Source organism: Dichotomopilus funicola (assembly GCF_033296635.1).
Source record: "Dichotomopilus funicola strain CBS 141.50 unplaced genomic scaffold C8A04scaffold_25, whole genome shotgun sequence".
Lineage (NCBI taxonomy): Eukaryota > Fungi > Ascomycota > Sordariomycetes > Sordariales > Chaetomiaceae > Dichotomopilus > Dichotomopilus funicola.
The window spans coordinates 172,287-185,738 of NW_026944046.1; the positions used below are offsets into that span (position 1 = coordinate 172,287).

Sequence of the window (13,452 nt, forward strand, 5' to 3'; positions counted from 1 at the left end):
CAAAAGACCATTGTCAACCTCGGCTGGAGGACAGCGCACCACAAGACTGTTCTTATATCGCTGGGAACATCTAGACACCACCCATCTTTGTTAATTTCGCCCTCGGATTGTTTCTAGAATGACCGAGATGCCCACCTCAAAACCGCCGGCCTCTGACCCTTCTGCGCAGAAACCCCCTGAGCGAGTCTACTGCACGTATTGTGGCAAAGGCTTCTCACGAAAAGAACACCTCGAAAGACATCTACCAACCCGTAAGGAAGCATCTGGGGAGATATGTAGAGAAAGTCCAGATAGATTCTTACATTCTGGGCACAACAGACACCAACGTTAAGCCACACGTCTGCTGTGATTGCAGCCTAAGCTTTTCCAGACGGCAAGTGCTTATTTTGTCCCCTTTTCACAAGCAGTCACTTCAGAATAGACAGTATATCTGACTCCATCTGTTTCACAGAGACCTTTTACAAAGACACTATTCCACATACCACGAGACAAAAGATCCCATGAACCCATCGTTAGGAGGGCTCCCACCGGCCGCCGGGCGCACTCCCATTGCGTGCCAGAACTGCGCCAGTGCAAAGACTGGCTGTGATAAGAAGGTTCCATGCACCCGCTGTGCCGAGAAGAATTTACCATGCGAGGCTCGCTTTGCTCGCAGGTCGTCAAAAGCGGCCATTCGTGCAGCACAGGCAAATGCTGCTTTACAAAACACCCTGAGTGGCTCGACTCAACAATCGCCATCATCCAGGGCGGCGACCTCCGGCCTCCATGGATCTGGCCGTGGAGGTGTCAAGATGGACGGTATTGGTTCACCGACTGCCCTGGAGATCATAATACCAGGGGCTCAGGGCCATGGATCGCCGCAAGAGATATCGCCTCATCATCCGCACTTGCATTTTGATGGATTTTCACCCCCCCATCTTAGGATTGACGGTGGCCTGGACGATTTTGCCCCTCTCGGGAATGAGTACGTGGCTCCAGACACGACGACGTACCAAGACTACCTTTCGTGGTCCGATTACCATATGGACCTTGATGATTACCAGAACGGCCCGCAGCTTGGGCGGCAGGATACCTTGACTCATGGTTTTGGGAACCTCAGCAACACCCCATCCCCCTCGGACCTGGTCATTCCCTCCTTGAGGACCACCCCAGGAACGAGCATCATCTCCGCCGAATACGAACCTATTATCAAGCCATCGGAGTTTGGAAATATCATGACTGCGGCCGACTCAGTCCCGGACTTTGAGGTCATTATTGCCGCTGAGGCTGGTTGGAATCTGGCCCGATGCAATCCAACCCCTCCTGTTGGTAGTTGCCCGCGAACGGCTATTGTCCATTTGGAATGCTTAGAGCAAAAGTCAAAACAAGAAGGCACCTGGAGCGCTCTGGAGCAATACATGGAACAGCTCGGATGGGATACAACGGACTTGGGCTCGGTTGTACCTCTTACTTCCCGTACAAGAGACAAGATCCTCGCCATTACCCAAAGCTTTCTGCACAAAGCACTGGATATCCACCGCTCAGGGATCAGCGGCTATCCGAAAGCGGGCTACATGAGCCCCAGCGCATGCAACTTTATCGTCTTGCCACCTACGGAGATTCTCGAGCACTTTCTCCGCAGTTACGTTCGAAGTTTATCGGTCTATTACCCCTTGGTAGTTGCTGGCTGCGTGGACCCGAACGAGATGCTGCAGAATAACCAGGCTTCTACGCTACTTGTCCTGCTCATGATTGCCCAGGGAGCTGCGGCAATGCCAATCCTAGAAGCACGTCAACTCTCGGCGGGGCTGACGGAAACATGCCGCATCTCCCTCTTTGACATTGTCGAGAAGGATGTTGAGCTTTCTGCAGATCCTACGACCCTCCGCTGCGCACTCCTATTTCTTGTTCTGGGGGCTTGGAGCGGTGATAAATGGCTCATGGACATTGCAATGGGTCAGCGGGGCATGTACATGTCGGTGAGTAACATGGCCATTCCGGTTCATCGTGCCTACGTCCATATTGACTCGCTTTTAGATGCTCAAGCATGCGGGAATGCTAGAACCACAGCTGCCGACAATCCCCAATTTTGATAGTGCGGCCAACACTGAGCTTCAGTGGCGGGCTTGGGTGGACCGTGAAACGAGGAACCGGTAAGCACACTTCGATGTTCCTGTCAGCTTGGTTGCTTACAACCCCACTCAGACTGGTCTATAACTACGTCATGCTCGATCAAGAACTGAGCCTTTTCCACGATGTCGCGCCGTCGTTTGCCATTACAGACCTCCGGTGCCCCCTCCCAGCTCCCGAATTGTTGTGGATGTCCACCAATTCGGGGCAATGGTACACCGCCATGCAATCCCTCTATGGTCACACTTCCAATGTCAACCCACAGCTTCTGGACACACGGATGACAGCTCCTTCGCTACACGAGCTTTTCCAAGACTTCCTTCAGGATAACCTGTCGAACCGACACCCCGGCCTATCACCCCAGCAGCTGAGGCTCCTTCTACATCCTCTCCAAGCAATGATCTGCCACCTCCGCCAAATCCTATCCTGCTTTACGACCGTATTCGACACACCCCATATAAATGGGATTTCCGTTACCCGCGCCTCAATGATGCATCGCCTTGAAGAGGTGGAGGGTCTTCTACAACGATGGTATGACATTGCTACCGACCATGTCAAGACGGACCCAGACTGTCCAGTGACTAGGTGCAGCCTCGTTCTCTACCACTTGATCTCTCTCAACGCCGTAACAGACTTTCCGGAAATTGAGCGTTTGGCTCGGCGGGAGGATTCCGTCGAGATGGATTGGGAACTCTCCATGCGACATACAAGGTGTATTTTTCAGCGACAAAAGGCCATCATGCACAGCGGCCAAACTTTTCGGCTCTTGCGCCTGATGCCCAAGGACCGCCGGCCGGTTTGGTGGCCGGTAGCCATGTATCGTGCCACGCTGGTCTTGTGGGCGGACAGCGTGTCGAAACATGATACCTCTTCGACGTCGTCGGGAGTCGGAAGCGACAAGCGGCACAGCAGTGGCAACCTCGACACACAGCAGCAGATGCAACAAGACCCAGTTCCGGTCGTCATTGATCAACTCACACCTGAAGATCCGGCCTTGATGAACTTTCTCTGGAACCGCAATGGCGTGCCAATATTGATGCACCCATCTGGCACACCGGTGGGACTCGAGAAACCGGGGGACATCCTCACGTATGCGGTCAAAAGCATCGAGGGGTGTTATAGCTCGCGCATGGGCGACGGGATTAAGAGGAAGCTCATGACACTTGGCGAAGCGTGGAACCCCGATCTAGTGATTGGCGTGTCGCCAGAGGATCCGGGGCATTAGGGATCCTTGGGGCTGTGTCTAGGTTAATACGGACAGAGGAGGGTTGGGATTTGAGGTTGGCACAATGATTTTACGACCAAAGCGTGTCCTTTTCTTGACCGTGGATTAATTACTCAACGAGGATGCACCGACTGGTGTGGTCTGGGCCGGCTGGGTACTTTCTTTCTTTGCATCGTCGTTTCCTCTCGCATACCGATGGATGGTTGGATCAATCAGTGGGCGGATGGGAGGTTCAATTGGAGGATAAGTGAAGGCATCTTCTGAAGACATACAAGGCATCACGGGGAACGGTTGCGGGTCACACATAGCTAATGGCGCGTCATTTCTTGAATATTTTAACAAGTGAAATTAATTTACTCAGCCCAACTAAGGGTGATCTATACATTGGAAGCTCACCTGTATCCCTGGTTCATGAATGTTCTTGTAACTCGCCATACCAGATTGCAACGGTTTGGGGAACAATTACCGGGTGAATAGGCTGTTAAACTTACACGAGCTCTTATGTTTTATTATGTTGAGGTACAGATTTTGGGTAGTCTTGGCCGTAGGATGAAAGGATTGTTGAAGAAACAATTTAATTTCTCCCTTCTTGATACACCATTTTTATAACATTTTGGGCAAAATAATGTATTGCATTGACGTCTGCTAAGAGCACTATGTTGAAGGATGATATGCCTGATTATAGATTGGGATCCCTGAACCCCCCAACAGCCCATGACGGATGAAAAGACATCATGAAAGGAGATTCTCCAGACCTTTTTCGGCTCCCAAAGGAAGAAGCGAGGCCATCCTAAGTTAATCCTGTTAATCCTGTTAGTCCCAAGACCTGCCGTTCACCTGCATATTCCAAGGCAACAACCTCGAGATGGAGAGGGGGAATTGTGACTGTGAGAAGACAGAGAGACCAACAAAGTTGACTGGCCCACCATTGAGAGGAGGGTAGGAGGGCAGGCCGGGCCGCTAGGGCTAGGCAAGTCTCCTGGATGAGCTCACCCACTCCAATTAAGCCTCCATCACCAACCGACCGACCGGCTTGGCGTCCCAGCCTTGTTCTTGTGTTCTTGTGCGGGTGGCATTGCCCCACCCTAAACACCCACAATCAACAACAAACACACACACACACGCAGGCGCGCGCCAATGATACCCCACCGGTTTGAGGAAAGCGGGGGGGCGTAAACGTAACAATATCAGGGTTCCCGTAGGGGTATCATGTACAACGATGTCTGGCCCTGCTCGGGCGGCTTGGGTTCCCCATGCCAATCACTCTATGGTCAGGACTGAACGCACACGGATACCTACCAATGGAGAGTGCAAGCGAAGACGTCAAACTCAAGGCAAAAACAACCACAAATTGATGCGCGTGGGGGGGTAGGGGCACCAAACCAGAGGCGAGAACAAATACAGAACCGGGATGGGGGCCGTGGTTCATCGGAAGTTTTGCCCAACACCACCCTGCCATGTCTCTCTGTCTCTGTGCTTGTGTTACGCTGTTGTTGCGAAAATGCATGCTGCATGTGTGTATGTCTCCAGCTCGGCCTGTTTTGATGCTGTTCCGAAGGATGGGGGGCGGGGAAAGGCGGGACGATACAATGGAGTGTGTTATCTCAGCCCCCTAAAACCCGGTCGAGAGGTGTTTTGTGCACATGGACGGGCAAGGATGTGAATGTATGTGGATATGGGGGTCATATCGTCCCTTGTCGACGACATATTTATTGGTTTTTTAAAATAGATTGAAGCGGGTTGGATGGGCATGCCTGCCGTGCGGGTCTAGGCCCAATTGGGGTTTCCGGGTCAGATCCTCGCTGGTAAAATAGTTGCTTATTCGAGGCCGCGTGTAGAAGGTCTTGATGACAATCTAGAGGTTCGCTTAATGAAGCTGGTATTGGATGTCTCTCCCAGCACCAAAGATGGCGGCCGTAGCGGCCTGTGAGAGTAGAGTAGTTAGAGTAGGCTAGAGTGCCAACGAGCTGATACAAGATAACAGGGGTGATACGGGATCGCAAGAATTGCTCACAAATCATGTGGCCTCAATGGTGACCCTGGTTTACACAACGATTGTGGCACCGAGAGTGTTCGATCGGGGTCCCTTCGCACGTCAAGTACACTTTGATTCAGGCTTGTCTGGTGGTATCGGACGATCGAGAGTACAATGCATCCTCCCGTGAACGCCTCTTCCCGGTCTTCCATGATACCAGGCCCCCCCAAACTCATCAAGAGCTATCGGACACTAGGTGCTATTCCAGGCTGGCCTCAAGAAGCGAGCCTTAGAGTGTCTCTTTTATCGAGCGATTAGAAAAGTGCCAGAAGATTCGAGAGAGTAGCGGGAGTACATTCGGATGAAAGTGGGGGAATTCGACTTTTCCTGACAGAGCGAGCCGTGTTTGTCCGTCACACAACAAAAGGCGAGCGGGTGGGCGGGATGTGTCGTTTTGTCGAACCATGCCAAGGGTGGTGGTAGAGCTGGCGCCGGTCTGTCGGCTTCTCGTATCGGAATATAGCGGAAAGTTCAAGTCCTGTTGTGACCACCAAGTGTTTCTGTCGCCTACGACAGGTACGATGGGAATACAGTGTCTCACAAAGACAAGGGCCCGCTCGGGAACCCTTCAGCCCGGAATTCTGGGGGCAAAAGAAACGAGTGTAGCCCTTCTAGATACAGCATCAGGGCGGCTTGGCAATAGCTCAAGGTTGCAGGGAGAGCTAGAGCCGGGGACACGGCAGAAGGCAATCGTCGAGCGACTGTGAAATAGATTGTGTGTATGCTCGTGCCGCGATGGTCTCATGTAGGATCTCCACGCGGCCGGGTAAAGTGTCCCCAGCATTGTTGCGAGGTGTGGGGTTTCCAACGGCACCGTCGTAGTAATATGGGCGAAACCAGCCAGGATATCAAAATAAGAATTCTCGCTTGTTTACCGAACAGCCGGTCCAAGCCAGTATCGTGGACGTTCGGTATGGGAAGTTCAGGGAGGACAACGAAAACCTAGCGAGGAGAAAGTTAGGAAACGATCGACAACCACGCAGAACCGCAGACCCGGTTTCAAACCTTGAGATCCCCAGCGTATGCTGCGTGCCGTGTACCCGGAGTGTTACCCGCACGCAGGACGGTAGTTGAGCTTCCCTGGGTCGCAATGGAACGGGTTGAATGGAAGTGTGCCATCCATCGTCGGGTCAGACAAGTTTGGTGTTTCTCGAGTGGGGTTTGCGGGAGCTGGCGGTACCACGACTTCGGGGCTTGCTGCTAGCGAATGGAAAAAACGCCGTTTGAAGCGCGCTTAATAAGACCTTTTCGAAGAACGGTTTTACCCGAATCCAGTGCTAAGTAATAGGAATTTATGTCTTGAGAATCTAAAAATTTGAAGAGACGAAGATGTTGGAGCATTTTGCAACGGCGCTGTTGCACGGTAACGGTACCGGTACGTAGTTAACGCCTTTCAGGAACCTGACCCGCACCGGTATTGTACCTTTTACACCAGTAGGGTCAACAATGAACGTTTGCCCCCCGTTTTGTTTCTTTTTTGTTTTTTTACCCCCGAGGAAAAACACATGCTTCTATATTTGACTTTACGGAAAACCGATATTAATTCCAACTTCTCAATTTCAGTTCGCTCATGAGAGTGGGCGCCGCCTCTATGTCCCGTCTTTGTCAGTGATCTCTCAGCAAATCGGTCCAGATATCATCGTATGAGAAGTAGTACCTAGGCCGGATGTGTACGTTACCGGCGAAAGGTCTTGGTATGTCTCAGTTCTCACCTTGGCCCCGTATCACGATCGTCCGCGGGGCCATGTTTACATCGACCACAAGTTAACCAATGCTAGGTCTCCTATTGCCTTCGTCGACTTCTGCTGCTTTTCTGATGAGTGAGGCACCAAATACAACAACACATCATCACGTTGAGTACGGCTGTTGTCAAACTTGTCGGCACACAAGTCAGGAGTTGAGCCACGTTAAGGAGTCGGAAATACGGATGATCACACTTGCCTACCGCAGGTATATCCAAAACTCAGCCGGTAATTTACGGGCAGCACCAAATGATCACCACCTTGGTCTCGGGGCTCTGGATGAGCGCTGATGTTCAACAGATGTGGGCAGATGGAATAGCCCCAGTCAATGCGTGCGTTCCTTCCCTTGTGACCGATACCCGGCCCCAAAATCCCGTGCATGACGAAACACCGTTGGACATCTAGAGGGTTGGTATATTAGTGGGTTAAATTTCCCCATAAACGATGCAGGGTGGAACTCACACAATCCCAGGCATCCAGAGTCACACCCCGTCAGAATCGCTGGCCACATATGCAAATCCGCAGCCAGCAGCTGTACCGGCCGCGGGCTGCTGAAAGGAGGTTGACGGTCCGGTTAAAACGGGTACACGAAGACCGCGGGGGGGTTCGGCCCAGCGCCGCCGGCGAACCATTGACGGGAAGGAAGAAGTGTTTTGTTGACGGAAGCCCCTGAAAAAGTACGCCTAACTACGCTATGCTCCGCTGGCTGGGCCGCCTGCTCTTTTTCTCGTGTTTTTTTCTGGTCTGTGGCTCAAGTAAGACGGGCACACCACATGATCTATTGAAAGGGGGTTTTGTTTTGCTGATTTGCTCGTTTGTTAGATGTTGTGAAGGTACAACATTTGGACAACCATTCAGAGAAGCTGAGTTTCTCCGAATGCTATAAGGCGGAAGGACCAGGGGGCAACCAACCTGTGGTTCCACCAGCTGGTCGTTCTAGATTCTTCGGGTCGTCGGAATATTTCTCGCACCAACATCAAGTCACCACGTTCATGGTCCCTGGAAACTCTTCGCCAGCGCAGACTCTCCAGTTAGGTTAGTGAAACCATCTCCAATCCGTCCTCCATTCGTCGATGTAGCTTATAAACCTAAGCCCACACACACTCTATCCCATATCCTTTCTCCCACGCGCACCAATACGATGGTGGGGTGGTGTGGTGTGCCCCTGGAGCGAGCAAACGGGTACCGACATGGGGGTAGCTGTGCAGTAGCTGCCGTGACAGGAAGCATCAACGCAGCATAAACCCGAACAGGAAGTCCAAGAAGCTACCCATACACGACTTATTAGCTGAAACTTGGTGTTTCCTTGATTTGGCCGATCATCCACCCCCGAGTTCCTCGAATTCCAAGAGAAGGCTTTCTTTCCTGGTCATGACCGCGGCATGACAAGGCGATTCTAGGCAATACGGCCCGTCGGAAGCTTCAACGAACGAGAACAAGCTAATCCCTGTGTCATCCTACCACTCCTGCACATCTTACCCCGTATTTCACCCGCGGGTGGGGGAGGAGGTGGGTGGGGTTGTTACGGGTTGGGCTCCGCTCAGGCGTGTGTGTTGAACGAACAAAGCTCGTCGTGGTTCCTATGGGCAACGCGCCAAGGGGTCTTATCACGATTTATGGGCCAACCCGGTAGAACTATGTAAGCCGTGCACGCATGGCGAAACTCGGGGTTGAGACAGGATCGTGGAGGCCCATGAAGCAGCATGCTATGCTATGCTATGCCTATAGCCGCTCCCGTCTGACCGTCCTAGTGGGTTGCGGGAGGGGTACCCAACCAGGCTAGTGAGACACCCTTTCCATCACTGTCCTAAGGAGGCAAGCTGTATCTTCGGGAGCAGGAACTGGCACTTGTTCAGGTGTCACACACAGCTTCGACAACGTCTTCCGGTTGGATCCATCGGTTGCACTACTTCTGGCGGGTCAGCAACCATTAATTCGAAGCTCTTACACCCGTGGGAGCCGGTTATTCCGAAAGACTCCGCCAACCGCCCGCATCATCGTTAAGCCGTAAAACACAGTAAGGATTTGGGAGATACGGTATCCATATACAATTCTTCCGATAAGGCGCAACCCATGTCTCCCAAAGCGGAAAGATAACGTTGATATCCTTACAAAAGTGCATAAAGTATCTAAAGCATCCCACCCCATTTAGGAGTATACACAATCCCAATCTAATCTGCCACTGCTTAAACGAGAAGCAAAGAGAATGAAGGGGAGATGGACCCCGGGGCTGTTGCGCCCGCCCCAGCTACGTGTTGTCACAAAAGCAATGGCAAGTTCCCACTCTAAAACCGACAGCACTCAATTAGCGACATTCTTCCGGCTGTTGCTACCCTGGTTCGCCTCTCAGCTCTACTACTTGACAGGCGCCAATGCTTGGACAGATGTCGATGTTTAGTAGACGGCAATAGTCCTCACCATCGAAAAGACTATTTTGTTACCCCCACATAACTTACAGGTTTTTTCTACCTCTTTGGGGGGACCGACCCCTGGTGTTGTGCGTTTGCTTTACATGAGGAGATAGGTTCGTGAAAAAGAACGTGGCTTCGAGCGGCACATTCCTTTTCAATGTGGGCTCACTTTGGCTTGTAATTATTTACCGCGTGATAAACTAGTGTTGGACAAAGACCAGGACGGGCGACATAGTACCCTCAGGGACTGCTTATGAGATAAGGTACTGCAGTAACAGGTACGGCGGCTAGTAGACGATTGTGCTTATCACAGGACCGGAGTTCCAATCCAAATTCCGCTTCAATGTACACCATTCGTCAATGGTGACCGCGGACTGGTTGCTCCCGCGCTCATCACCGTCTAACTCTAGAAGGACCATAAAGGGGTGCCTACCCGTTAGGCTGTGACACATTATTGCGATAGCCAAAGCCCTAGTAGGTACTGACCTAGGGAACAAATATTTCCACGAACAGAAATCAGGCCTCGGTCAGGGCCCCAAAAACGAGGTTAAATTCATTGCCGGGAACAAACCCTATGCCCGGCACAAACCCACACGTGAGGCATATATCAGGAGGGCAAATCCTCCTCATACACTTCGGGCATGCGAATGAAACGAATAGTTGACTCTGGAAGCTGGGTATATCTAGCAGAACCATACGTTGTACTTTGGATAATTCTTAATCTTGAAAAACCAATCCACAATCTGGATTCCAGCATACTAAAAGAAAGAACACCGTCCCAGGGAATAGTTTCCATCAGAACCATACGTTGTAATTTTAATACTTGTTAATCTAGACCAAAGCAAACTACAATCTGAATTCTGAGAAACTAAAGCGGGAATACCCAACTGGAGAATGGTTTATATATACTTGCTATATACATGCGAGACTAGGTATTTATTCTCTGTAGCCGACCTCTTCCTATTCGTTTGGCTGTATGCCATTGTCGAAATCGCCGAATCGCAGGTACTAAAACGCTTCGATAGGTATAAACTAGGCCCCAGCTACAGCCCCCAAAATAGGGTCAAATTCATTGCTGGGATCAAACCCAGTCCTGGGGCGGAGACAGCTCCCGCCTCCGGAATAAACCCAGATTCGTTAGCGACCCCCACCCTGGGGAGGGCCGAACCAGGCCAGTTATTGTTGTTGTATGTCCGTTGCCCGCGACGAGAGACGCAAAACGTACAGAATAGGTTTCTTTGTCTACACTTGGTACAGACACCGTCTACCTCCACCGCACACCTGTACTTTCTCCTTGTACACAGGTCGCAGGCCGCACGCATCACAACTGGCTTCGGGCCCCGCCCGGGTCTGTTGTTCCCAGGGGGTTTCTGGGGAGGATCGTTTGGGCTGGGCAGAAAGTGCCTGAGGCCGGGCGCTGGCAAGGCGTTGGATGTGTGAGTCGTTGTTCGGGGGTTCGAAAGGACTGTCGTGGGATATGGCCCAGAACGTGTCGAGAAAAGAAGGCTGGATGAAATAAAATTTCTCAAGGTTAGCGACAAAAGCATGGAGAGGAGGGACCGAAATGGCACATACCAGCTCGGGCTCGGGATTGGAAGGACAAATATGAACCGAGGCTGGAGGGTTTAAAGTTTGAGGAAGAAGATCAAGTTGAGATTTGCGATTCACGTCGGGTATAAATACTTGGGCATCCGTCCAAGATCAAGCCCCCAGTCACTCGTTCCTTCACAACTCACGGCTATCACGTCTGTCCATCTAATTAATACGAGGCAGCTACAATGGCATCATTTGAAACCAATTCCTAAGGCAGCTATAATGTGCCACCCCAAACCTGTCAACTTTCAAAATCGTTCAACTCTAGACGAACTCTCAAAACCTCCTGCCGGTGCGGTTGGGGCTCTTGCCGTGGGCGTCAGTACGGTCGAGAATGTGGGCAGGTGTCGCTGTTGTGACGGTGTGGGCTCATGTACGCAACTTCTAGTTTGACTGGACAGTTCGAACCACGGTTCCTCTTTTGGGGATGTTACGTAGTGGTTGACCGGGCCCACCGACGGAGGCCAACCTTGCCTACCTACCAGTTTGGTTTATACCACTGCAGTTTAACTTAGAGGTACATAAGTAGTCTCTCCATTGCAAGGAGAAATATTTGCAGTCCCTAGCATTGGTATGCCCATTACGGTAGACTGTGAAACCACCTAGGCCTGGAAAGGAATAAACGCTCTAGCTGATCACAAGTCTAGATGCCTGATTCATGCCCAAGAGTAGGATGAAAAGAAGTGCGTTAGACTCGTATACCTAATCACATGAGGCAGGAGCAGCCCGGCCCAAGCCCTTAAGTCATGAAGCTTTGCCGCGGAACACATCCTTGGCTCAGCTCGACAGAGAGATATACCTTACTTGCATCCATGCCATCCATTTCGATGCCCCATTTATAAACCCATTTTGGGAGTTACTTCCAGTTCATTCGCGTGATTTTGAAGAGATTGGGCTGGTTTAAAACAAATTTCTGTTGAGAAACTGTCTTTGGTGTAATGGTTGTCTCGAAGTGTCCTACACCCTTGTCAAGGCGCCTGCCGAATTGGGATGAACAGAAGCGTTTTGGCCAATCATGTGTTACTGTAGTTGCTTTTCGGTTGGTGGGTCTGACCATCTTCCACCTTAGTCTCTGAGTGTGGGGGCGACGAGGAGATCATGTCCGATTTCCACTCGGTGCCTGAACTTCATCCGGGGCACAGAATGAACACTCATGGCTAATGTAAACTAATGTAAAGCAGGATTACCTCCTTCAGACCATTCACCTGCTTTTGTTTACCCTAGCGAGGTATCCCGGCTGTCCGATCCCAAAGGAATTGTGACAACGTGTCGAATTTGGCCCCGTACACTCATCCTTGCCAAGCCTCCATTTTCGAGAACGGGGCTTGAGAGCCAAGAACGCACACGATCCATCGCTTACAGTATCCGTATTTTCAAGCATCGTCCCAAGCCTCAGTCAAAAAGTCATCACATCAACATACTCTGTACGTGTGTACTCTCATCAGTTTCCTCATTTGGCAATCCCCCGCGGTCTACGCACATACACCGCCGACCGCTCACAAACTCATCACATCCAAGCCGCTGGTTCCGAAAACCTGGGGTTACATTCGAGGATGCGTCTCACTGGCTGGTCTCTTAGCCTTGTCGTGAGTGCCAAACCAAAAATATGACGAACCAGGGAAAGGATTTTTGTCTTGGGAAATAAAACCCCTGTATGGTGGCAAACGTAAGCTGACCCCTGATCCAACCTGGATACAACAATCTTGTGGTTCTCATCCCGCTTCTGATCCGGTCGCCGCAGCCGCGCACCGTCCAACACCCTCCTTGCCTCCCCAACCGCAAAACCCCCAAAGGGTGTTGTCCCCAACTCCACAATGCATGGCCGGTGTGATCACGACGGCGGTTGGCGGATTTGGGGCTGGTCCATGCTATCCCCGACTATGTTCGGGGACGGGTAGGCCGTGGCTGGGTGGGCCATGGCGAGATCGCGAGGGTTTATCGGGGCGCGTTATGTCACGCCATCCTGCGCTTTGCAGCCTACTGTTCTGAGAATATTCGTATTTTCTTGAGGGCAAAAGGCCAGAACTTCTTCAGTACGGACTTCTTCAGTACAGTTTGACCGTTTGTTTCAATCCTGTTTTGCGAGTCAACGGAGAGAAGCACTACTTGGGAAACAATTTACATCAATGGCCAAAGCTTTGCATTCGCTACCCACGACCAAACGACGCCGGGTCATCTCAGTTGGAAAATACCTAAAATCCCGGTGATAGCTCCTTCAAAATACTAACCACATGCCCTACGAACTTGACACCCCCACACAGCCGTGGCTAGATCACTATTACCCTTGGGCTAAAGTCTTATACAGCAACTTGAAGTTGTGGTAAAATACGGCGTATG

At 51.3% G+C, this 13,452-nt stretch overlaps 1 protein-coding gene across 1 annotated transcript; it reads left to right on the plus strand.

Annotated features, from left to right (window-relative positions):
* Positions 1-500: 500 nt before the first annotated feature.
* On the plus strand, positions 501-3,334 carry C8A04DRAFT_11590 (uncharacterized protein; the record flags this gene model as incomplete). Its single annotated transcript, XM_062777027.1, has 4 exons — positions 501-1,958; positions 2,017-2,132; positions 2,185-3,020; positions 3,057-3,334. 4 exons carry the CDS (start codon positions 501-503, stop codon positions 3,332-3,334), a joined length of 2,688 nt encoding a protein of 895 aa, XP_062637661.1.
* Positions 3,335-13,452: the final 10,118 nt, after the last annotated feature.